General features: G+C 33.5%; 1 protein-coding gene across 2 annotated transcripts in view; it reads left to right on the top strand.

Moving 5' to 3' along the window:
* Positions 1–27289, top strand: part of Epha3 (EPH receptor A3) — a 359499-nt gene that overhangs the window by 203835 nt on the left and 128375 nt on the right. For both annotated transcript variants that reach the window (XM_058574534.1, XM_046430575.2), the window contains exons 4-5: positions 20266–20421; positions 21094–21429. In XM_058574534.1, coding sequence (XP_058430517.1) covers positions 20266–20421; positions 21094–21429 — 492 coding nt within the window. The remainder of the gene's footprint in view (positions 1–20265; positions 20422–21093; positions 21430–27289) is intronic.

Here is a 27289-nt window from a genome sequence, read left to right on the forward strand (position 1 = left end):
TCAGTCTCAACTTAGTTATTGAAAAGTCAATCTTGCACCTATAATAGCATACAGAGGAGGTAATGATAGGTAATATAAACTTGATGGGGGTTGTGCCTGCTTCTTTTGTTTCTACGTCTATATGAAGAAATTCATATCTGGTTTGTTCTATGACATTGTTCCCAGAATTCATTATATCCACACATGTATGTAGAGTCAAATATTATCAAAAGCATATGTATCCTAGGTTAAAATGACCCAAGAGCAATTTGTTAGCTGCTCTTAAAATTCTACACTGCTAGCATAATAGAAGCAGCATGTGAGGTAGAGGGAAAAGATCTGCAGTCAAGTCTATTTCCACCAGCCCCTTTGGCCCTGGGATTGGGGAGAAGTTCCCTCAGTGTAAAACAGCACTCACCTCAGCAGTGCCAATCAGGACTAGAGCACAGGTGTTCTGCCTCCCAATTTGGGGTACCCTCCTCCTCCATGAAAGAGATTTGAATAAGGAAGCTGTGCCTACAGTTCAAATTAATTGGAATATTTTTGGCTCTAAAAATATTCATGTACCATTTCATTAAGTCAATTTTGGCATATGTGGGTATAACAATTTAAATGTATGCTGCTCCTTTAGAAGCACCTCACTATACTCTTTCTCACTTGCTGATTACTTATAGGTGCAAGGAATGCTTATTACCAAGTACGAGTGAGTAGAAAAATTGGAATGAAATGCAAAGGATGTAACAGAGCCTCAGAAACTAGCAGAAACAAAGAAGCAGGTTTTGAAAATACATGTACTGCATAGGAAATTGAATCCCTAAACATTAAATTAATAAATGTCTGAATACCAACAGATTGAATGTTATGCTGCTTTTGGAAAGTGGAAAGGATAAGAAGTTTAGCACAGACAGCATTAATAAGCACTAAGCTGCTTGATGGGAAGTCATTTGCAAAGCCTAGCTGGTGCTCCTAGATCTATGGCATTTCAAAGTGTAAACATGCTATCTTCTGTTAGTTTGACCTATGGTATCTTATAAGGAATGGAACTGAATTATTGAATTTCTGAACGTTGCATTGTTATAAAGACCAGACTAAAATTTTAGGAGAATTGTGTTAAGTCTCTCATATATCATTTGAATGAATTCATTGGAAAAGTTCATTGAGAAAAAGCAGTAGCAGCACGCGCGCACACACACACACATACACAAACACACACACACACCACACAATATGTACTTATCTTATTCAAGAGAGTTTCCTATTTGGCACCAAGGAATTATGGAAGAATCCAGTGAGTCTTTGGAAATAATACCATGATCACCTAGAAGAGCATGTCAATTATTGCCATATGTGAATATGGTTTTCATAATCTAGACACTTATTCCCTAGGATTGGGACTAATAGATCTAGCCTTTTACTTCTCATTAGCTGTCATAAAAACTATCAGACAGAGGAGAAGTTGGTAAGTCCCAACCTGATAGAAATTTGGGCAAGTGGCTAAAAGTTGAAAGATTTGGTATCACCTTAGCCACAGTTCTGTACTTACTGAGAAATAAGACTCAGAAAAACTAAAGATTTCAAAGTCACATGTGTTTTCAAATTTAGTTAAAAAGGCTCCTTCCAGAAGTGAAGACAAGATGTGGAGGTCAGGCAGCCAAGTAGGGAATCATTTCACTCACCTCTAGAAAACTCATAGTTTGGTCTTTCCACACATAAATACACAGATTTCAGAAGACAGTAAAGGCATTAGTGAGCTATGTATAAACAGATGGACTGGCATATTACTGAAGAGAAAAAAATTCTCTGATTTGTCTTCATTTTTAGAAATAATTTATATTGCATAATACATCTATGAAAATTTCATAGCTCACAAAATGGTAGTTGGAACTGTTGAGTGGGACGTGTCTCAAATCCATCAATAACAAGCTTGGAAAAGAGGTGCTGCTTTGTAATGTATTTTTTGTGAATTATATGAAAAAGTCTAATCTTAGCAGAGAAAGATAGTAACATAATATTCTAACAAAAGAAACTATTGAATGCATCTCTGAAGGATAAAACTAACAAAAGGGAAATGTGGCTCAGTATTACTTAGTATATTGGTAAATGGATTTATGTCACAGCTTTTAGAAATATATGTACACATTACCCAAGCATTTAATTATTTATATAAATATATATCACTATTTAATTTCTAATGTATATTTGAGAGTTATGCTCACATTTAATTCTGGCAGAATTCTATCAGGGTGCTTCTAATATCTCCATTTTATGGACAAAGAAGTTGTGGCATGAAGATACCTTGTAACTGTTTCAGTTACATAGATAGCAAGTGGCAGAGTTTCTATTTAAATTTGACTACTTTGAACCAGTGCTCTTAAGACTTAACGATATACCGAATCAAATAATCAAAATAATCAAAATAATATCTCCCAATAATTTATCAGTTTTGAAGTTAATTGTTTAATAGTCATGATATATTTGTTGATCTATTTATAATTTATCTCTTTTTCTGTTTTTTCATAAGTTGTATATATTAAAAGCACAGAAAACAGCTTTTGATGGAGTTTATAGAATACATATTCTCTATATTTGAAGCCAAGTATCTACATCATGAAGATCAAAATCAATAGTCATGATCTAAGATGAATCACCCAACTCAGTAAAGACACTTCATTTTTCTAATAAGTGTTAATAATGTGAATGATTTTCAAGTAATATTTTATTAAATTCTTTTTACATAGAAATGTTATATATGGATTGATCATGTTTGCTTCTATGAAAAAAATCAAAATTTTGGTTGACTAATGTAATCTGTTGTCCATAAGCTAAAAACTATGTGAGAAAGAAAACTAAGTGACATTTTTTTGCCTTCTGTAAAATTATTTATTTTAACTATATTTGTAGTTCTTTTTTAATTTTAATTTATTAGATATGATAAAAGAATGCATTACATTTCATATCACACATAGAGAGCACAATTTTTCATATCTGGTTGTACACAAAGAAGAATCAAAAGGATTTGATTTTTTCTTTTCTTCCTTTATTTCCTTTTTTTTCTTTGTATAAATACTCTGAATACCACAAATGTTACTGCAGAAAATATTTCTTTAGCATTTCCTATAGAGAATTCAACATATTTAAAATATAACTCCGGTGTTCTTATTAATATATCTATTTGTATTAACCAGGTTTTTGTTGTTGTGATGAAAAACCCCAAAAAATATTCTTAAAGGAGGAAAGATTTATCTTGGCTCACAATTTCCATGGTTTCAGCCCTTGGTTGCCTGGCTCCATTGTTCCTAGGCCAGTGCTGAGACAGAATATCACAAAAGTTGCCCATGAAGGAATAAACAGTCTCACTTCATGGAGGCTGGGTAGCAAAGAGAGAAAGGGACTAGGGATAAACTACATCTTTCAAGGGCACACACATTGTGAACTGCTTTCTCCTTCTAGGCCCTATCTCCTAAGGTTTTCACCAACTCTAAATAGCCCCACCAGCTGGGGACCAAACCTTCTAGATATCAACACTTGGGAGCACTGTAGATTTAAACCATAGTAACATTCCTTCTCACTTGAAATAGGAATAGTACACAACTGCTCAATGAAGTTTAGATGTCCATCTTTTTTTTTTCCAGTAGCTTATCCAGATTTATTTTTCCAGTTTTATTGAGATATAATGGATAAACTGAGTTGTGTATATTTTGGAGGTACAACATGATAATTTGATAACCACTGATATCTATCTATAAAATAAAATGAACCAATAACCATGTAAATTAACACCCCCATCACTTCACATAGTTACTGCTTTAATAGGTTGGTCTTGATGCTTTGCTGTACTTTATGCTCTGTGGATACCTTATGCTCTGAGTCCTACACCAACCAATGTTATATATAAATTTTTTCTCAAGTGATAGAAATCTTTGAATGGAACTATGATTTGACCTTGTTATCCTACTCCTGTGTTTATAACCAAAGGATTTAAAATTTCATATTACAGTGATGCAGCCACTTCAATGTTTATAGAAGTCAATTCACTATAACCAAGCTATGGATTAAAACTAGGTGCCCTACAACAGATGAATGGATAAAGAAAATGTCATATATACACACAATGGAATATTATTTGGTTGTAAAAAAGAATGAAATTATGACATTTGTGGGTGAATGAATGGAACTGAAGAATATCATGCTAAGTGAAATAAACCAGTCCCCCAAAACCAAAGGCTTTTTTTCTCTGATATGTGGATGGTAATCCACAACAAGGGAGGGGAAGATTAGAAGTTCACTGGACTAGACAAAGGGTAATGAAGGGAAGGGAGGGGGGATGTTAGTAGGAAAGATAGTAGAATGAATTGGACAAAACTTTTCTATCCTCATATATAATTATATGACCAATGTAAATCCACATCATGTACAGCCACAATAATGGGATCCTAATTTAAACAAGTTATATTTATTATATGTATGTATAATATTTCAAAATATACTCTACTGGCATGTAAAAATAACAAAAATATGTAAAAATTATTTCTCAAGTGAATACAATTCTTTTTATGTCCTTAATCACTTCTCTATCTATGCATATCATCTCTAATTTGGATTATTTCAGTAGTCTCCTTTATTGCATCTTTGACTCAGTTCAATGTATTTTCCCCTAGGAGCAAGACTAATCTCTTTGAAATACCAATTTGATTATGGTATATATCATGGGTGAAACCTTTCAATGACTTTGGCGTGCTTAATATATAAAAAAAAAAAACAAGACCTTAATGTAACTACCAAGGTATTTCATGGCCTGCATGCTTCTTAAAGACCCACACATTCTCTCTGTTCCTGAGATGTTCTTTTCTCTTTCACTTTTGTATCTTCTCCAATATTTTCCTATCTAAAGGATTTCACTTATATACTCTGCCTTCCACTTGTTGCTTTTACCTTTATAGGTCACATAAATCCTTTAGTAATTTGTATGTATCACAGAAAATGACTCTCCTCATTTTTAAGGTTAGACAGACCGTGTAGATACTATAAATATTATTATTCAATATGAAATGTATGTATTCCTTTCCTAATTTAATATAAGATTTTTATTTGTAAATAGTTTCTTTGGTTAGGATAACTCATATTTTCCTTTTTCCTGTGGATATTTGCATTGAAATAATTAATGATTTTTTAAAGAAACAGATGTTTAGAAGAAATTGTAGAATATCTTTCATTTCCAGATTTAAAATATGATATGATTATTGTCAGTTAAGTGGACACCACTGTATAATATGTACATGTTACATATATTACTTATTTGTATATTTAGCATCTAATGGAACACATACATATTTACAAAAACAGGTTCATTTCTTTCCTATTAATACATTTTGAAACTTGGATACATTCATAGTAGAATACTCATTATTTCAAAGGAAACCATGTCTATTAAGATGCCTATGATGGAGTGAGACCAGTAACTGGACAAAGTATATATGATAATGGAGCATTGCTACAAAGAGATGGAAAAGACTTCCATTCTTCCCTCAAAATTTATTGGTTGCCTTGTACAAGCCAATCATTAAACATGTGTGAATAATACAAATACAAAAACTGACCATGAAGTACTCACTATCTCATCTACCACATCACAGCCACATAATTAGAGCTGAGTCTTAAAGGATAGAATGTGTTTAATGAACATGTGAAAATTTCATCAATTTTAGCTTATATGTAAGAATTATATTACTTTATATGGTATATAAATTTTTAACTGAGTAGAACACGCCATTTAGAAAGAAAAATTTGGGTAATTTAAATGTTTATCCAGTCAGTAAATCACATGGATTGTAAAATGTGAAGGTTTTTAGGATGGGAGACTATAATTTAGATGATTTTAGATATTACTGAACATGAACTTACCTAGTCATTAAAAAAAGAAACAACTATTTTTCTTTTTAGATATAGCTCCCTACTATATATCACCAAATAAATTGCAATTACTAAGACATCAAGATTTCTCCAGAAGAAAAATGGTCCAGATTCCACTGTCTTTTGTTGGTGTTGAAGGCACTTTTCAAGTGTTATTAGATGTATGATTCCAGTTTTAATTAACAATTTTTTTTCAGTTTTAAGATCTGTTGCTTAAATGTACCAAAGGAATAATCAAAGTGACTAATACAGATTTGGGGCAGTGTGGAAGATTTTCCTAGGAATCTTTCCTGAAGTACCTTAAATCTATCCCAAAGTCTTGAAAAAGGTGCTATATATTTTCATTTTTGTTGATATTCCTTACTCTTCAACAGATACTTTGAAGGACACTGAAATACTATGCTTTAGTGGAAAAAAATAACCTTTTAATTATATACTACATAAAGTTGAACATTTTAGTTTCAATGGCTAGTGGAGAGTGCTTCATATCTAACACATTAAGCAATAAAATGGGATTGCTTCAGTCCATTTAAATGGATGGAAACAATTTATGGTATTTCCCCCCCACACACACACTTGAAGTACCTTGTTTCAGCAGATAACATAGGGAAAGTAGACAATTCTTTCTAAGCCAAGCAGACAGATATCCAAAGATATCTAACCCACAAATACCTTTCCATGAGGCATACATTATTTAAGCATTCCCTGCTCCTAATGGCTAAAATTTGTTTCCATCAGAGCCATTTACTTGGCTAAATGCCTGAAATATTATTATTGAGGAAAATTACTATGGAATTTACAGTTACTGGGATAAAACTAGGTAACTGATTTTCTCAAGTGACTTAGAAGATGTGTCTATATCTTTATCGTCATATCTCCTATAAATTTGTTCAATTATTTTTATGGTATTGGCTCAAGTTTTAATACCATATATTAGTTACCAGTTGAAATTTAATAAAGAAAAAGCTTGATGCATAAGTATCTATGTCTGGAAAGTCCTCAGACTTAAGTTTAATTACTTGTTACAACAGGTTAAAGAGCCAATATACTTTTTATCATTAAGATTCAATCATTTCCTCAGAAAAATAGATAATACCACTCTCAAGTGATTGTTTTTAAGGATGGAAATAAAACACGCATGTAATGATAGGTATGAGTAGCTTTTCAGTAAAAGGCATTTATTATTCTACATGGAGATGAGAGCTATTCCCTCTAGGTAGCTAGAACTGTAGAGCAGGTGCAAGTTGCACAACACAGCTTTACTGTTATGAATTTGTGCTGCTGGGATCAGGTGTGAAAATCTCAGGAAATTTCCCTCCCCAGTCCTTCATCTCCCTCAAATTTATATTCAAGATCTAAACTCTGAAATTTGAATAATATAAAAAGAAGATAAATAATTATCTTAAAAGAATTTCTCCACTTGATCAATAGAACTCTAAAAAGCAATGATAAAGAATACATAATTATCCTCACTGTTTTAGTCAGCCTCTTCACTGCTGTGACCAAGACCTGACAAGAACAATTTTAGAGGAGAAGAAGTTTATCTGGGGCTTACAGTTTCAGAGGTCCCAGTCCATAGATGGCTGACTCCATTCCTCAGGGCCTGAGATGAGGCAGGACTTTAATGGGGAAGTGTGTGGATGAAGGCATCTCAGCTCATGATGATCAGAAAGTAGATGGAGACCTCTGCTCAACAAGGACAAAATATATACTCCAAATGCATGACTTCTTGGTACTTGTCTTCTTCATCCATGCCCTATGCACCAGCAGTTACAAACAAGTTAACCCCTATCAGGGAATTAATGCAATGATTAGGTTAAACCTCAATCATTTTATCTCTAAACTTTCTTGCATTTTCTCACACATGAGCTTTTTAATCTCATATCTAAAACCTAATACTCAGAAATGAAGTGACAATTTTAGTTAGAGAAAATCACATACACTCATACATAAACACACGCACATACCCCAGATATGTTTATTACACTCACACAAAGACACATCCATTCTGCCTCTCCTTTCTCTCCCTCTTTTCTAGTTCTTTCTAGCATGGCAACACTGAATTCAGATGAATGGAAATGGCACACAGCCTCCTACTATGGCTCTTAGTTATGTTCCAAACTCCTTATGTGGCCCAGTTATTCGTACTTATAAGAGATCTCTGTGTTTGACAATTATAAACAATGTATTTTAATAATATTTTCTCATCTTTTTCCATTCTGCTCTTTAATTTTCTCCTCTTCTTAGATGAATTTAATTTTCTCACCATTTGTATTGCATCTCCCAAATTAAAGGTTAAGTTCCATAACTGTGAAGACAAAAACATGTTCATCTCTATATTTAGAAATTAACCATTTAGGAAATATTTTTTTTCAAAGGCATCTTAAAGTCTTGGAATATTTTCATCCAAAAGAAATGAACCAATATGTTAAAGAGATATCTGTACCCCCAAGTTTATTTCAGTACTATTCACAATAGCCAAGAAATGGAAACCACCTAAGTGTCTATCAGCTGATGAATGGGTAAAGAAAATGTGAAAATTTGGTTATCAAACAAAATGGAACACTATTTATCCATAAAAAAGAGTAAAATATTTTCATTTTGGCAACATAAAGAATACTATATTAAGAGAAATAATCCAGGCACTGAAAGAGAAGTACTATGTGAATATATATAATCTAAAAGTGCTGATCTCATAGAAGAGAATAGTGATTAGCAGAGGGAAGGAAGAGTGGGTGAAAGATGTAGGTGTCAAGTTACAGTTAGATAGGAGGGAGAAGTTTTGAAGTGCTATTGTATAGTAGACTGGCTATAGATAATTATAGTGTACATAATTAAAAGATTTTGAAAGTTTTAGCCATGAAGATATGATAAATGGCTGGGCATAGTGGCACACGCCTAAAGTCCCAGCAGCTCAAAAGGCTAAGACAGTAGGATTGCAAGTTCAAAGCCAGCCTCAGCAACTTAATGAGGCCCTAAGCAACGTACAATACCTTGTGTCAAAACGAAAATTATAAATGGCTGGAGATGCAGCTCAATGTTTAAGTGCCCCTAGGTTCAATCCCATAGTACAAAAAAAAAAAAAAAAGAGATCAATATGTTTAATATGATATAAGCATATCATGTATATCGTGTATGCATATATCAGAACATTACATGGCACCCGATTCAAATGTACAATTTTATGTTTTTATGTATAAGTTAAAAATAATTTTTAAAGAAATATTGAGGCAATACATTTTAAAACACTTTTAAATATTATTATGCATTGTTGTGGTACCTGTCATGAGATTCTTCAATATAATAGAGAAGTGTCCTTGAACTTTAATTTTTAATTGGGAGAAAAGGTATATTTTCCATTTATGACATACAAATCAGAAAAGATATACATTTGAAACTTCACGGACTGGAGTTTTTCTTTGAAAATGTTTGTATTCTTATGCAAATAGGAAAATGATTTAGTAGGAGAGAAATCATTTTATGTGAAATTTAAATGTTATCTATAAACATGCTATTGTATACAATTATGAACATTTTATCTTTTTATCAATTTTGAAAAATGATAGGCTTAAGGTTTTTTTCCTAAAGACTCATTTAGCTAGTTTTTTACTAATTCCCTTGGCCTTATTTATTATGTTTCCTAAAATTTTTACTTGTGAAATCTGTTCATATACATTTAGTTGATTTAAAGAATTTTTAAAACAGAAATCCTTTTCTTTCTATCATAAACACAAAAATAATGGGAAAAACTGTTAAAATTATGTTAACTCATTTAATTTTACTTTTCTGTTACCTTTTAAATGAGTTACCCATGAAATTTTAAAATACTTTTAAATACTTTAAGTGGTAAACCTCTCCTAGTTGATAATATTATGTAATAGAAAAATAAATAATATGCAAATAACACATGATAAGCCATTGGCTTTTAAATCATGACATCAGTATTCATTTTACTAACCTCAAAAAATAAAATGGAGCAGCATGTGTATAGTATTATATGGAGGATTAAAGTATACATATAAAAGTTGAAGAGTTATTTTTTTGGGATACAAATTGACAATCTTATTCAATTGTATTGACAATAGAAACTATGTAAAGAAAAGAGTCAATTTGAAGAACTTCTGATAAAATTCAATGATGATACCATTCCTCAAAGCTCCAGATGACTGTCTCCTTCTTTGGAGAGTAGATTATCAACAATACAAGTGAGAGAGGTAATATTTGTTCATTGTGCCTTGTAGCATTTCCATCACTTTATCTGTTTTTCCTCCAAGTCTTCCAACTTTTATGCATTTTTATTTAAATTCTCTAATGGAAAATTGTGCTTTTCTATATAAATTTTCTCAAGTGAGGATATGATTACTTGAGATCAAAAGTGTGAAATTACATTAGCAGAATATCACCATTGCCAGTCAACCATAATTTTCTCCCAGATTGCATTTTTTTCAAAGGATATTTAGTATGAGAGAAGAACTAATGAATACTGTTTGTGTTTGTGGATCTGAGTGTTTTTGTAAACAAAGAGAGTGGGAAGGAGATATGCATGTCTAGAGTTTATGCATTTTTGATCTTTATGACATGTACCCTGAGTTCAAATTTTACATATACACATTCTTTGACTCTTATTTTCACTGTATATACACAGTAATTTTGCTTTTAATACCTCTTAAGTTTGTCATGAGATAAGTGATAATGTTCATGTTTGACAAACTGGAAAATATAAATAAACAATAAAGATAGGATCACATACATATTATTTTATTCTGCTTCTTTCCTGTAATGCTATTATGAGCTTCTTTCCATGTGAGACATTAATACCATCATAAAAAATGTATGAAAATTCCATCATTTATTAACAAATATGTATAAATATAGCATTATTTATTGCACTGTTTTTCAAATTTAAGGAATAACATTTTTTCTAGTTTTCCAATGTTATAAATATCATTGGTCATATATCTTTGTGTAGATGAACATGCATAGTGCCTAAATGTTCTTTGTGCAATCATACACTATCGGTCCTTTGGAAAATATAGCATTTGAAATGTTCATTACTTCTGTGCCATACTCTTGATCTGAGTGATGAATGATCTTAATTCTATTTTTCTAAAATTAAATTATTAAAAAAAATGAGCACCTGATTGTGACCAGTCTTCAGGCTCTAGTTAGGATTCCAGTGCTGAGTAGGGAATGCTAATCCATGGTAATGAGAATTTAGGTGTAGACATGGTTTAGCTCCTCCAAAATTTTCTCTAGGGATAGCTTTTTGAGATATTCCAGTGCTATGGTCTAAATAAGACTTCTGGCACTATTCTTAAAAGCTTCTCTGGACTATTTTACTAAGTCCTGGTTATAGATTTTTGTTCCTAGGCATTTTGAAATTCCCCATATCAGGATTTCATTAAACCAATTTTCTTTATCCCTCTCTCATTACCCAATCATTACATATATATTCTCTTTAATGATCTCATTCTCTGAGTGTTGACAATAAAGAACAGAAAAACTCTGCTAATGTTGCTCTTAGGACATACAGTTCTTCCTTGAAAGTGGACAGCAGAAAAGCTGGTGAGCACATCCTAGGAGCAGAGGCTGTTTCAGCCTTTTATGTGTGTGGTAAAGTCACACAGGACATATTTTAGTGTTACTGGCACCTGTCTTGCTCGATCTGATGGAACAACAACAAATACAATAAAGTCTTGTTACTGGACTATCTTTGAACCATACTAGATTGTGATTGATTCTGTTGTGTTTAGTGGTGTGATGGTATTTTGCCTTAGGCCTTTTTTATTGAACAGTGGAAGGAAAAAGAAGAAGGAAACACTTGATCACTTTGTAAATGCTGCACATTGCAGTCAGGGTTTAATGAGTGAACAGAGCCACTTCCAGTGTATTGAAATGCCTGAGCCATGCCTCAGACCATTGTACCTCTATTCAGATGGCAAAGAATAGAGTTCCTGTAAGATTGTTGAGTGCAGCTCATTTTGGGTATAAACAGTCGCTTTGACCTTGTACTGGCAAATAGACCCTGTCAGGCCTGGAATTGCAAGGCCAGGAAATCATCTGTTTAGTCAGTGCTGGTTCTGGTCATTAGTTTGTGTTTATGGCTGGGAATTGGTAATATAGGCCTGTGTATACAGAGGTAAGGTCTGAATACTAAAAGGACCCTATTTACCAACAGCTTTATTTTTTAATTTAAAGTTAATTCAAATTGAAATGAGCCTTTTAACCCTTAATGAGGACCATGTTTCTTCTAAAAGTCAACCACATTAGTCAACTGGAGACAAAATTCACTTTGCAATTGAAAGGCTGTCTACTTTCTTTCAACAGTGGCCACCATGGTTTACCAAGTGCATTTGTTTTTCTTTCACTATGGTAACTTTACCCATTCTCTGTATCAGCATAGCTCAGACCCATCAATTACAACAAGAAGGAAAAGTTTGCTATGTGCTTGGGAATGAGGCCAGCATTCTATCTTGAAGCTCTTCTATAATTATTATTCACCATGTAGGTAGTGCTCATCATAAAATCTATTTCATACCTCTCTATTATTTTCTGAGATGGCAGTTTGTTATTTTACCGCCTACAAGCCCACGGTGTTTAGTTCCTGTTTCATTCTTTCGCCTCCATAAATATGGAATCAGCAGGTTCCCAAAATATTTTCAATTCACCCACAGCAAATTGGTATTATTTTGGTTTCCTTCTATTATCTTATTCATGGGTTAGTGTTTTTCAATGGACAATTAATATTTTGCAAGACTTCATCCTGTTTGTTCCACTGTGACCCAGTTTGAGATTTTTTTCAGTATGTTTTGGGGTTTGCTCAACAAACAAGTAAGCATAACCTCACTAACTCAGCATTTAACAGCTGCATTAGCAGGACAAAGGTGAATAAATCCTTACTACAAACTAACAGATGGGTAATTCTCCTACTTTCAAAGTTGTATTTCCAGTACTGTGCTCTTATTTGTCACTTAAAGAGAAAAAAAATCATCTTTTATTTAAAAGTTGAAAATAATTAATATAAATATTTTGATAGAATTTAATTGTTTGATTTTTATTCATGCCATAAGATTCCCAAACTTCAAATTATTCTCCCCTAAAATGTATAAAATAGGAAGAATTGCATTAAATACAATTATTATGTTATTAGTTAATGTGAAAGTGTAATAGGGTATTATGTTTTTGTATGTCAATTTATCGTTCATCCCATCCAAACATAAAATTATTTGAATATGTACTGCTCTGATACAGAAAAGCACTGCCAAACCTGTTGTTCTTTTCTCAAATATATTTCTTTTAAGTTGGGAAAGAACTTCATTTTCTCATCTTATTGTCATAAAATTTTAATGATTAATTTTAATCCTTACAGAAATGATAAATATGAAGAGACTCCTTTTTTACCCCTTCTACTTAGAAAGCATAAGCAATTCTACAAATATGGGGACATGCAGTATTAATAGTTTAAAATGTCTAGCCTGAAGAATCTTTAGAGACAAATTAGTTCAATGTAGGTTATTTTTTAAATGAGGAAACGGAAGTCCTGGGAGGACAATGGTTGCAATCTAATCATACACTGAAAAAAAATGTATTTCATCAACTGCTTGGTGCTACTCAGTGGAGTAGATATAGTACAGATAAAATTGATAGGAAATGGCTCTTGTGACTATATTGCTCAGGATCTAATCTGGGAATACATAATTACTAAAAATGGATCAGAAGAGTTATTTATAGAAGAAGTCACTTTTCGCATCACCTCATTAAAAGTCTGAACACCCCAGGACAATGAAATTGAGAGAATACATATTTAATAGGAAAAAGTAGATCAAAAACTTGTATCTTCTTCATCCTAATCCATTGCTTTTTCTTAGTGCTGGAAACTCACTGAATACTGGCAAAAAAAAGTAAGAAAAATCAGGGACTGTTAGGTGAAGATAACAAATAAGTGAATTCAACCATTAGGTAAACACGTTTGATTTCTAGAAGTCCTTGATAATACTTGGTAGGGGTTGAGGAGATCCTACCTCACACATTTTTCAGCTATTAATTTAGACTCATGGATCATATCTCCTTGATTTATAAATATAAAAGCAAAAATGAGAGTTTCAACCATGCTTAACTAGTTTAAAAATGTCCCTTATAGCAATAGAAGAAAACATCTCTGGAACAACAACAACAACAAAAAGCAATTTCTCTACACTGAAAAGATGTTAATCTGTTTAATCACAATTGGTTTTACTAACCTGGAGTTGAAATCTATTAATTATTTTACTGACAGAAACCTTTACTGCAGGATTACCTAAGGGAAGACATAAATCAGAAATCTGTTGTGTTGGCATCAGGTTAATTAACTATTGCTTTAGTATCTGGTCTATACCATGGAGGCCTTGACAAGGTAGCTGGAACTTTTTATTTTAAAATTCATCACTGTATATCTCTCATTTTTTAAATCTCATTTGCCTTTCTTGTCTATTCTGTTTTCTTTGGTATTCTGTTATAAATGAATAGAACTTTCCTTGAGGAATAATAGGAAAAGAAAATCACATTAATACATACACTTTCTTATCTTTTTTTTAAGAGAGAGAGAGAATCTTTTTTTTTTTTTTTTTGGTAGATGGACACAACACAATGCCTTTATTTTTATGTGGTGCTGAGAATCCAACGCAGATCCTGCCCGTGCTGGGCGAGCGCTCTACTACTGAGCTACAATCCCAGCCCCGACTTTCTTATCTTAACCTGATTTTATTTTCCTTTTAGATGTGTTACCCTCTTTAGCATATAAAACAATGATTAAATGAGGGAAAAGTTCTGATTGCCATAAAGCTAGTTTTAAGGAAAGGAAGGATATTTTCAAAGTGCAATCCTTGTTGTTGTTTTTTTTTTTTTTTTAAGATAAGCAAAGCTAATAAAACCCAAATATTTATATTCCTTAGAAAGTAAAGTCTCAATGCTTGCATTAGGATATATTGAAGGATGAAGAAGGCATCATAGGTACATGAACACATGTGGATTCGCTTCAAGGGAGAGAGATTATTTATTGTTGGAATAAATATAAAAGTGAGTTTGTAATATAAAAAAATTTAGAGTATTTCTCCCAGAATAATCATTTCATTAATGGAAATGCATTCTTTAGTCATATTCTCACATTTGTTAGTTTCACTAGAGAAATTTGAAATATTTTTGTATTTTTATTTGTCCTTTATACATAATATTGGGGTTCATTTTGACAGATTCATACATGACTGGAATATAATTTTCTCTACTTCAGTCCATAGTACTTCCACCTTCTTCCAGTTTTCTTTCCCCTATTTTCCTTCCTGTACCATACTGGTCTTTCTTCTAACTACTGTAGTTTTTTAAATTAGTGCTTTATAGGTATACATAAAGCTGAAATTCACTGTAGTACATTCATATATGTACTATATAATTTGGTCAATTTCATTCCACTTTTCCTCCCCTTTCCTGTCCCTCCCTGCCCACCTCTATTCCTTTCTTCTACTTCACTGATCTTTCTTCTGTTTTCATAGGATTCACCCCTGTCCCCTGCCCCATTTTTTCCCTTTCGTCTAGCTACTATATGTGAGAGAAAATATTGGACTCTGAATTTCTGATTTTGGTTTATTCCACTCAGTATGATGTCCTACAGTTCAATCCATTTACCAGCAAATGCCATAATTTCATTTTGGCTAAGCAAAACTTTATTGTTTATGCAAACCACATTTCCTTTATCCATTCATCTGTTGAGGGACCCCTGGGCTGGTTCCCTAACTTGGCTATTGTGAATTGAACTGATATAAACATTTATGTGCCTTTATCACTATAATATGCTGATTTTACTTCTCTAAATTAAATGGGATAGCTGGATCATATGGCTGTTCCACTCCTAATTATTTGAGGAAGCTCCTTACTGCTTTCCAGAATACTTGTAATTTTTAGTCCCTCCAACAATGTGCAACTTTCCCCCACATCCTCATTAGCATTCATCATTAATTGTAATCTTGGTGGTTGCCATTCTAACTGAAGTAAGATGAAATAGTAGTGTAGTTTTGATTTTCATTTTCTTCATTGCTAGGGATGTTAATTTTTTTTTCATATATTTGTTGGCCATTTGTACTTCTTCTTTTGAGAAGTGTCTGTTTAGTTCTTTTGCCCATTTATTAATTGGGCTATTTGGGGTGGGTATTAAGTTTTTTGTATATTCTGGATATTAACCCCCTGTCAAAGGAAGAGTTGTCAAAAATCTTCACTCATTTAGTAGGTTGTCTCTTCAGGCTCTTTATTATTTCCTTTGCCATGCAGAAGTTTTGGAATTGATTACTTACTGATTCTTGGTTCTAATTATTTGTTTTTAGGGATCTTGTTAAAGAACTTGGTGCCAGTGTCAATATGTTAGAGCATTGAGTCTTTGTTTTCTCCTATCAGTTTCAAAGTTTCTGGTCTAATTTTTAGGTCTCTGATCACTTTAGTTGAATTTTGCACAGAATGAAAGTTAGAAATTTAGTTTTACTTCCCTACACATCAATTTACAGCTTTCCCAAAACCATTTGTTTAAAAGACTGTCTTTACTTCAATGTATGTTTTGGAATATTTGCAGAACATCGGATAACTGTACCCGTGTAGATCTGGCTCTCTGCCTTCTATTCTATTGGTTTTTATATATGTTTTGATGTCAATGTCATATTTGAAATCAAAAAGGAAGAATTTACTTGTATACTTCCCCAGTACAGTGTGTTACCCTAATATTCAACCTGACAAATTCCCTCAGCTCTTCCAACAAAACTGCCCAAAGCAGACATCAAATATATAGGAAATCCTGGGTAAATGTGTATACAGAAGCATATTAACCATTCTGAAATGGATTCTTACTAGAAGTAGATAAGAAAATGTTACATTTTTAATTAAATAATTTTAGATGTCTATTCCTCAATGTTAGATTAACATTTTAGAGTAGGTAAGGGAAAATGATGTTTTCAGAGAGCAATTTGTGTTCAGTAATTGATTTATATAAAATAAAGGGCAGAAAAATCTATTCCTTATTCATACTATACTCTTGGGCAAACAATCCTTTCTGGTTTTGCTTCAACTGTCCAGGCAAATAAGCTAATATCTACCTTGATCATTTTAACAGAACTGTTGCCATAGTTCTTTGGAAAGAATAAAGGTATCTTAAAATTTAACATGTCATTACAGATTCTAACATTATATTTGCATTTGTTTGACATTCAATGCATATCAATTATGTGGTGGTTGAAGCCTATCAGATAGCTATCAGATATGGTAACATGCAAAGTCTGTCCTCAAACGTCTGTCTCAACTTTCTAGACTTCAGTGTCTCTAGATGTCTGTCTGTTTCTCTCTCTCTCTCTCTCTCTCTCTCTCTCTCTCTCTCTCTCTCTCTCTTACACACACACACACACACACACACACACCAATATGATTTCCAAGAGTCACTAAGGCTATGGTTCTATTTAATTAGGATATCTCAACTGAATTCTCTTATTTGTTAACATCACCTCAGAATATTTTCTGCTGCCAGTAAAAGAACACTTGGTGTCAGTGACTTTAAGAGGTAGGTACCACCTTTCTTTTAAGAAATCTTGATAGAGGGGCCAGGGTTGTGGCCCAGTGGTGAAGTGTTCACCTAGCACTTGTGAGGTACTAGGTTCAATACTCAGTACCACATAAAAATGAAATACCACATATAAATGAAATAAAATATTATGTCCACTTACAACTAAAAAATAAATATTAAAAAAAATCTTGATAGAGATGTTTGCTGGATCATCAAGCACACAATACACATTCCTCTGTGTTTTTTGTTTGTTTGTTTGTTTTGTTTTGTTTTGTTTTTGGCCTTTACCTCATTGTCACATATACGCTGCTGTAATGAGAGACATGATGTTCATAATCAAGGCTGGAATCTTGTAAATAGTAGAAGCATTCATATTTGTCCATCTTTTTAGAAGAGAAAAATTTATCTCAATGACTTTAATCAGATTTGTTTTTATTTCTTTGGTTATCTTTTTGGTCATAATCTTGACCATTTATTCCTAGTTGCAATAAAATCTGAGTAAGGTAGAATTTAGCTGGGTATTATTATGAACAGAATTAAAATTCCAATGGCAAGCAGGAATCAGGGTTTTGACTTTGGGTACATTTCTCCACATGAAATAAAGATATTACAGTTTGTCTTTTGAGTCTGGTCTCTTTGTGTTTTTATTTAAGATTTTTACTGGCTACCTCCTATTCTCTTTTAGTGGTCTCTTTCAAATATCATACCTTCTGTGGTGTCCGTTCCAATCTCCCAGTCAGAATTGTTTTGCTCAGCATGGTTTGTTAAAAGCTTGCTGCTCACTTCCTATTGCAAAAGGCCCCTTTTGGTATGGATTGAATTAAAAGTACTTTTATCTGTACGCCTGTCAAAGAACCTGAACAAGAGCAGATACCTGACAAACATTTGTTAAATTTCCTGTCTCTGTGCCTACCTGCATTTGCTATTATCATTTCTAAATTTATTATTTAGCCATAATTTGGATAAAGTCTAGGTACTAGCTTGAATGATGTTTTTAATTTCTAGGTTTATTAAATGTAGCTATATTCAAGCTCTTATCAGTATCCTGATAAAATTGTGCTGTAGCTAAGAAGTGATTATGTGACTGTCTTTTCTACTTAAAAGTATCACATAGCCATTTACAATATTAACAGAAAGTGATTGTTTAGTAAATAATTTAATGCCAAATATTTAGACCATAAAGTCTCAAATGAAAACATGAAGATAAACTTACAAGCAAACAAAAGGCAAAGTACATTGGAGCACCACAACTTAATTTTCTAAAGACTCAGCAATGCCTTTTGCAAATTTAAAGCACTCAATGATGAACTAAATTGAAACCAGAAGTGCATATTTTGTTTATATACTTTATATCATTTCTGCCTGAGGCAATAGGATATGAGACATGAGTGGACATTTCTAGAGTTCTTAAGGACAATGCTAAAAAGTTTATAGTCATTGCTCAATAATTGTAGGTTAAGAAAGAAGAATTGGATCTCAATGTGACACTAAAATTTGTTCATTATTTTGTAAAATGGGCCTAGAATAGCCATTCTTAGTAGGAACTACAAAACTACAAGACTCAGAGGATGATGACTATCATTTTATGTTATTGCTCTAGTAATTTATCTTGATAATGTAGTTCCCACATTTTATTTCAGGAATATTTCAGTAAGAAAGTATTGTAGTATGTACATAATGTACCATCTTTCAGAAATATATTTAATGGTTATAAGTATTAAAATTTGTCCAAACTGATTTTTGTTGAATGTAAATAACACTGTGTTCAAAGTATAAAGGTTGATAGAAGAAAATTCTAGAATTTGATGAGAATATTTAGGGCATATTCTATACTTAGGTCTATAAATCTTCAAATCTCAGTGCAGTGAGTTTTTGAAGTTTTTGAAATTATTGATTCCCAAAGATGATCTGCAGGAAACCTGAACTTTGAGACCTGAATTTGAATTCTTTCTCAAAGGAATGTTAAGAGAGTTCTAGTGAGGATTTTCATGATGATTTCAGCTTCTAATATTTTATGAAACTGAATAAATTAAAAAATACAGAACTTTGAATTTACTATTTATCAAAAGCAATATAATAGAGGCATAATTCTGTAAAAGCAGTAAACAGATGATAGATCCTAAAGGGTACACTGAAATCAGTGTTTGATAACCAGCCCATTGGGCTGACATAAAACATGCCATGCAGAGGTATGATCACGAGGATAGAAGATAACACAGAGTTAGTGAAGGACAGGTCATTGCCATAAAAGTTGAGGGACAATACTGTCAAGATAGAAAATCCTGTTTGAAGAATCTGAAAATGTACAGGAAGCCATAATTTTCTTCCATCAGTTGATAACGATTTGTGGGACAAAGTTGTACACATTCAGAGCGTTTAGAAAACAACTCTACGTGTAATATACTCTCACAGCAGTGCAGATATTATACACATTGCATCATGCTTAAAAAAGAAAATGACTACATGGTGACATGGTTTTGCTTTATTTTCTCCACAAATAGTCCAATGCCAAGTAAAGCTGTGAAAACACAAGCTGGAAATTTCATCAAACTCTAGTGCCAAAATAATCTAAATCTTACAGTTTTTTTTTTTTTTATTTTTTTCTTAACATTTGGTGCAAATTCAAATGTATATGTGGAAAAACTACACTGGGCCGTATTATTTGCTTCTGTGAATTAGGGAAGGAAGCAAATTGATTGATGTTCATAATGAATTCATGTCCTAACATCCTGAAATCTGTTTTACGTATTTTCAAAATACATTCACAAAATTATCGCAGGACTTTAAAAGAATCATTTTGTTTCTAGCTTGTCGACCAGGCTTCTACAAGGCTTCCGATGGTAATATGAAGTGTGCCAAGTGCCCGCCTCACAGTTCTACTCACGAAGATGGTTCAATGAACTGCAGGTGTGAGAATAATTACTTCCGGGCAGACAAAGACCCTCCATCCATGGCTTGTACCCGTGAGTAGTTTTGCTGCAACCCATGCCTCCATGTTTGATTTGTTTTTTCTTCTTGTTTTGTTTTTGTTTTTGTGTGTTTAAAGCATTTGCCCATTCTCTTCCGTTACCCATGTGCAAATTGAAAGCTTTCTCTGCTTCACTGTCCATGCTTGGCTCACCACAAATGCAACATTTATCACACAGAATGAATTAGTTTGTAAAGTACTTCCTGCAATGGGACCCCCAGAAAGAAAGAAAAAATTTTGCATCTTGTTATAAGATCTTGCATTATACTTGACAGGATAGGGGAGGTTATAGGCAGGGGATTTATGTTTTTACATTTCTATTCCCTCTTGCTCTATGTTGGTCACAGATCACAGGGAAAAAGACGAAGATTTATAAAAGTAATACTAAAGTTTTCATAACTATTCACAGGGGTATTGAATTTAGTGGTAAATTCCTTTGAATGCATCCTCAACCTTGACTCAAAACTCCCCCATTCATAGCTTGGGGAGGACAATGCTCTTGAATCCATGTGTCCATAATCTCATGGATCCTCTAAGGATGAATTAAAAGTAGACAATAAAGACAGGATGGTTATTTACCTCTTTCAGTTCCATTGTAAATTATTTCTTTCCCTTTTAGGAGAAAACAGGAGTGAAGCTCATTAATCTTTGTTGAACTACTTTGCAGGACCTCCATCCGCACCAAGAAATGTTATCTCTAATATAAACGAGACCTCCGTTATCCTGGACTGGAGCTGGCCCCTGGACACAGGAGGCCGGAAAGATGTTACCTTCAACATCATTTGTAAAAAATGTGGGTGGAATGTAAAACAGTGTGAGCCATGCAGCCCAAATGTCCACTTCCTCCCTCGACAGTTTGGACTCACCAACACCACAGTGACAGTGACAGATCTCCTGGCACACACTAACTACACTTTTGAGATTGATGCCGTTAATGGGGTATCGAAACTGAGCTCCCCCCCACGACAGTTTGCTGCAGTCAGCATCACAACTAATCAGGCTGGTGAGTACATGTGGATGCTTCTGACTCCTACCATATCACATCAAGCAGGGCTCTGGCAGAGACTGTAAAAAGATTGGAAAGAACCCCCAAATTTTGTCTTCTCTCGCATTTAGATGTTTATGGTGCATTCAAAAATTCAATTTAATTCTTCAAGTGACAATAAACTATAGTTGTTTGGTGATTTGAAAATCAGTTTATACCCATGGTTGCCAAGATGAAACATTTGAGACTCTGAAATAGGACTTGTGGGACTCCTTGAAATAGTTTTAAATTTCTGAAGAACTTAGATATTGAATCTGATGTTCAAAGAGATTATGTAGCTTACTTAAAATTGTAAATAACTTTAGTTATAATTGAAATTTTTGATATAATTATTCATGCTCCTAAGAAGTCTGAAGTATTATGATTCTTAGCTCTTCTTAGTGAAAAATAAGAAATTAAGTCAATTTTATTTAATAGATAAGTTGTGCAAATAAATTCAAAATATGGAAATGGGAAAAGGCACAGTGGAAAAAGGTCTTGGTGTAAAACAACTGGAATGATTGATTACATTCCAGATTTCACCAACCACATTTTCCACTGACAATTCTTTTTACCAATTAAAAAGTGCTGAGTTAGCAGATTATAAGCAAAAGCCCTTTAATATCAAAGGGAAAAATTATACAAGGATACAAACATCTCATATTCCTGTTTTGTACATTCCCAACTTTTCTCCTGTCTTTGCTGCTGTTAAACTGTACTCGTTCAATCACTCTTTAATCCTTTATGTAGATAATTTATGGATTTTACTTATAAGGTTTTTGTTGTTATTATTTCAATTATGCAGATGGTTGATAATTTAAATACAAATGATACCCCTTTTAGATATGAAAATCATTTTTCAATATTGATAACTGGGATGAATGTGTGAATAGGCAGTTTTGTAATCAACACAGCTTATGTAAAGTTAAACTAGTATTTGTTGTTCATAATTGTTGCTATAAATGTCATATTTAGAGGTTCATTTCAAGCAGTTCAACTGAAAGGCACAATTGTATTATTTGCATTTAAACATACTTTGGAGTGAAAAGGCAGGTCAGGGATGGGTGTCATATAGAGAAAGGTTGCCCCCCAGAGAATCTTTTAAATGGATCCGTAGGTTCCTTTATGTACTCCTCCCTTATGGACTCACCTATAAAGTAGGATTGAGTACACTCTAGGCTTCTCATAAACATTTGGCTTAAATTATGGAAGTATCTCTGGCCTCCATTAAAAATTGTCCTTTTTTTCTGAGAATATCAGACTGTATCCTGGTGGCTGTAGACAGAGGGAAAGCATACAGACTAGTTTCCAGTCAGATAAAACAGGTCTCCTAGCAGCCAAATGGTGAACCAAAAACTCACTATAGTTCATTTCTCTTTCTTGACTGACTTAAGGTTATTATTTCAACTACCAATGGTACACAGTAAGTGTAATCTAAGGAGAATATATGCACTAGAATGACCCTGCTGGTCATTCTAGTTTTCGTATGGTGAGAAGTGGTCTTATTTACTTCTGCAGGTTAGTATAGAAATGCATCCATAGTGGTTAATTTCTCAAACATGTTGACTAGTTCCCTGAACTCACTATCTCAGCGCTAGCTTCATCTTCCTCATAATCCAGCAATCAAAAACATAAATCTTTGCATGGGAGAGTCTCCAGATCCCTGCACTAGCAATCCTTCCTCTTAAGGAGTCCCTGTCCCTGCCATGTCTTTTGACAGATATTTTGAATAAAACCCCCATCAGAGTCTATATTCAAACATGTGTCCTTCTGATTCCAAGTCCCAGTATTTTTCTCACTTTGCTTCTGTCTATGGTTTCTCATATACAGAGTACTCAGGAATTTTAACAAATTATAGAGATGTAGCAAATGGTTTTCCCAAATCCTATATTTCAAGCTGATTTACTACCTTGCTTAAAATAAGAGCATCAATCTAGGTTGTAATTATCTCTTAAGTCAAACAGAACCGTATAAAAACAATCGAGAGCTCCTTATTTTCTATCTTATCATCCCCCTCTGGCTTTCTGACAATGCATTTATCTGGAAACTAATAGATTCAAATATATACAGTGAATGAATCTAGGTGAAGTGGCAACCAAGAGCAGGCCAAGACCTTAAAAAATAAATGGGGTTGATGCTTTGGCCCTCCCAGTTACAAATCACAGCATTAGACAGAGATTCAGCAGGAATGATCTCGGTTACTCTCCCTGAACCCATTCCCATTTTTAAAAACATCCCAAGTTTGTCTATAATATGTACCACAGGCATTTGATACATTTATTTCAGGGTATCTGTATTAATTTGTGTGCCTGGGAAGATAGAGGTCTTTTTTCATCTTCAAATCCCTAGGGTAAGATATATAAGCAGGATTAGAAGCAATGCCATTGCTATTGGGAGTGTTTCTTTGTTTGGCTTTATTCTTGTTCTTGTGAAGGTTAATGGACTGGTAGCCTTGAAAAATAACCTCCCTACCACTAGAAGGATATGGCTGTGACAGATATGATGTCACAGTGGTTACATTCCTCCTAGTCTCTCTATCTTTGACATGGATATAAAGAGTGAATGTGAATGGGTCCCTTGTAATTTAGTTTGTGAGATTGAGTTTGTTGATTTTTCTCTTGATTACATTGTAGAAGCTTTGCGATGACCATATGATAAAGCTCCTTCTAAATTGTAAAGGATTATGTTGTAAATTCTGATATTAGTTCTCAGCTCTCAATATTTGCACAAAATGTGTCCGAGTGATAAGAGCATGGCTTCCATAGAAAGACTGTATCCATCAATCCACCCGTCAAACAAGAAGCAGAAGAATTAGAGAGTGCAAAGCAAACCTCTCCCAGGGTATAGCTTGGAGTAAATGGCTACCTTTAGTTTTAGTTTTAGGGTTTTTTGTTTGTTTGTTTGTTTGTTTTGTGTGTGTTTGTGTTTCTTTAAAATAGGTATATTTGTCTTTTAGTTCTAGAAACAATCATTCTATTAGTGAAATATCCATATCTGCTAATTCTCTACCTTCATAATTGAGTCTGCCCATTTTCACTACCTGATAGCAGATAAAACTCTCAGAATAGCTGAAGGGACACTAACAAAAAATTTAAGGAATTTTGAAGTTCATATATCCCCAACCTCCCCCCCACCACCACCTGTTTAACTTCTGGAGAAACTTGGAGTCAAGAAGCATTTCCAATATTTCATCAAGAGACCAAATTCCTGCATTGCCTCCCAACCCCAACTTCACTTTCAATTCCTATTGCCCTACTCATTTCTGCCATCCTGTAACTCATGGCACAAAGCTAAAAAAGGCATACTGCCTAGGAGACAAAGAGGGGCTTGCTGGGACAATCTACCACAACCCATCACAATAACCTTAGTCCTTGATGCTCAGTCACTATCACAGGGCTTCTTAAGAGGATTCTGCAAAAGATTGTCATCCTCTTCACCCTTCCCAGGACCTAATCTCATCCTTTACTCCCTCAGTATTCAAAGATAATTATTTCTTCCTAATATTCTAAGACCATAAAATTGAAGACAGAAAAGAAAATGCTATCTATCTCCTCCTTCTCTAAATCTAATTTCTCCCATCTGTGCTCACTAATTCCCATTGATTTTGGACTCTTTAATGAATCTTGAGAGAATCTCCTTTTTTCTAGCATCTTAACAAGCACTATTCTGTCCCTTTCTTTTCATCTGTTTTGTAGTTTTTTCTTCATCCTCGAGGAAAATGCACATAAGTCAATGGCAATACACACACAAGAATGCACATTACAAATTGTTTGACTACTTCTTCATTATCTCACAATATTTTTTCTAAGTTTTGAATCTAAGATTAGATTTTTCCTAGAGTAATTTTTATTTCTCCATTGGTTCTCTCATTCATACTCTTCCTTTTGAATCCTGAAGTCTGATTTCTTTTCTTAGTCTATATCAATTCCAACCCAAAAACCAGTAATAATTTCCTCATTTTAATAATTCCTCTTTATGTTCAATTGAATTCAATTATTAGGGAGAATGTAAATTTTACGTGGGCATGAGTTGTCACATTTGTATTGTAGACTTGAACAAGGCCTTCTAACATATTGTAATTACTCAAATATTTATTGATTAACTCATTTGAAAGATAAACTTGTTTATTTTTCCTTTTGTTGGTGTGTTAAAATTATACAAAATAGTTGGTTTCATTTTCACATAATCATACATACATAGAATTTAATTTACTCCATTTCAGTCCCCAGAGTCCCTCATTTCCTTCCACCGCCACTATTCCCCTTCTTCTATTCTACTAGTCTGTCTTCTACTCATTCACATGTTTTTAGTTGGTACTTTATAGATAGACAGAAGGGTGGCATTCCCTGTGGTATATTTGTACATGCACCTGGTGTAATTTTCTTGGATTCATTCCACATTTCCTCCCCATTTCTGTCCCTTGTCCCTCCCCCACAGTCACCTTCTACTCCCCTGATCTTTCCTTTGTTTTTATGATATCTAACACTGTCTCCCCCCTTATTTTCCCCTTACTTTGCTATAGTTTCCACATGTGTGAGAAAGAACTTTTCACTCTTGATTTTCTCAGTCTGTTTTTTTTTCACATTACATAATGTTCATCAGTTCCATCTATTTATCAACAAATACCATAATTTCATTCTTCTTTATGACTGACTAAAAGTCTATTGTATATACATACCACATTTTCTTAATCCATTCATCTACTGACAGGCACCAAGGCTGGTTCCATATTTTAGCTATCATGATTTGTGCTGCTATAAGCATTGATGTGCCTGTATCACTGTAATATGCCAATTTTAGTTATTTTGGATAAATACCAAGGAAAGGGATGGTTATATGGTTGAGGTTTTTGAGAAATCTCCACACTGCTTTTCAGAGTGGTTGTGCTAATTTGTAATCCTAACAATGTTTGAGTGTACATTTTCCCCCCACATCCTCAGCAACAGTTGTTATTATTTGTATTTTTAGAAATTGCATTCTGGCAGTAGTGAGATTAAATCTCGATGTGGTTTTGTTTTTCATTGCACTGATTGATAAAGATATTGAACATTATTTTCATGTATTTGTTGGCATTTGTGTTTGTTATGTTTTAAGAAATGTCTGTTTAATTATTTTGCCCATTTTTGGGGAGGGTTATTAGGTGGTTTTTTTTATTGTTGTTTGTTTGTTGGTTTGGTTGGTTGGTGTTAACAGTGAGAACTGAAATATATTAGTTTAAATTCAAATATCATACTGCTCAGCACTTCCTTTCACTGAGATTTTTGCAAAAAGATTAAAAGATCAACAGATGTATTTTTTATTAGTTCTAATCAGTTACACATTACAGTATTCTTCAATTCATTATACACAAATGGAGCAGATATTTTTGCTTTTCTGTTTGTACATGAAGTAGAATCACACCATTTGTGCAATCATACCAATACCTAGGACAATGATGACCTTCCCATTCCACTGTCTTTCCTAAACCCTTTTCCCCCTCCCCTTCCCCCATCAAAGTTCCTCCACTCATCCCATGTTTCCCCCCATCATGGATTAGCATCCACTTACCAGAGAAAACATTTATCCCCTGTTTTTTTGTTTTTTTGTTGTTGTTGTTGTTATTGTTTGTTTGTTTGTTTTTAGAGAGAGAGAAATTTTTAATATTTATTTTTTAGTTTTTGGTGAACACAACATCTTTATTTTACATTTATGAGGTGCTGAGGATTGAACTCAGTGCCCTGCACATGCCAAGTGAGTACACTACCGCTTGAGCCACATCCCCAGCCCCTATCCCCTTGTTTTTGGGGATTGGCTTATTTTTCTTACCATGATGTTCTACAACTCCATCCATTTACCTGAA

Source organism: Marmota monax, unplaced genomic scaffold (assembly GCF_021218885.2).
Source record: "Marmota monax isolate L192 unplaced genomic scaffold, Marmota_monax_Labrador192_F-V1.1 WCK01_AAM20220418_F8-fsc00016, whole genome shotgun sequence".
Taxonomy (NCBI): domain Eukaryota; kingdom Metazoa; phylum Chordata; class Mammalia; order Rodentia; family Sciuridae; genus Marmota; species Marmota monax.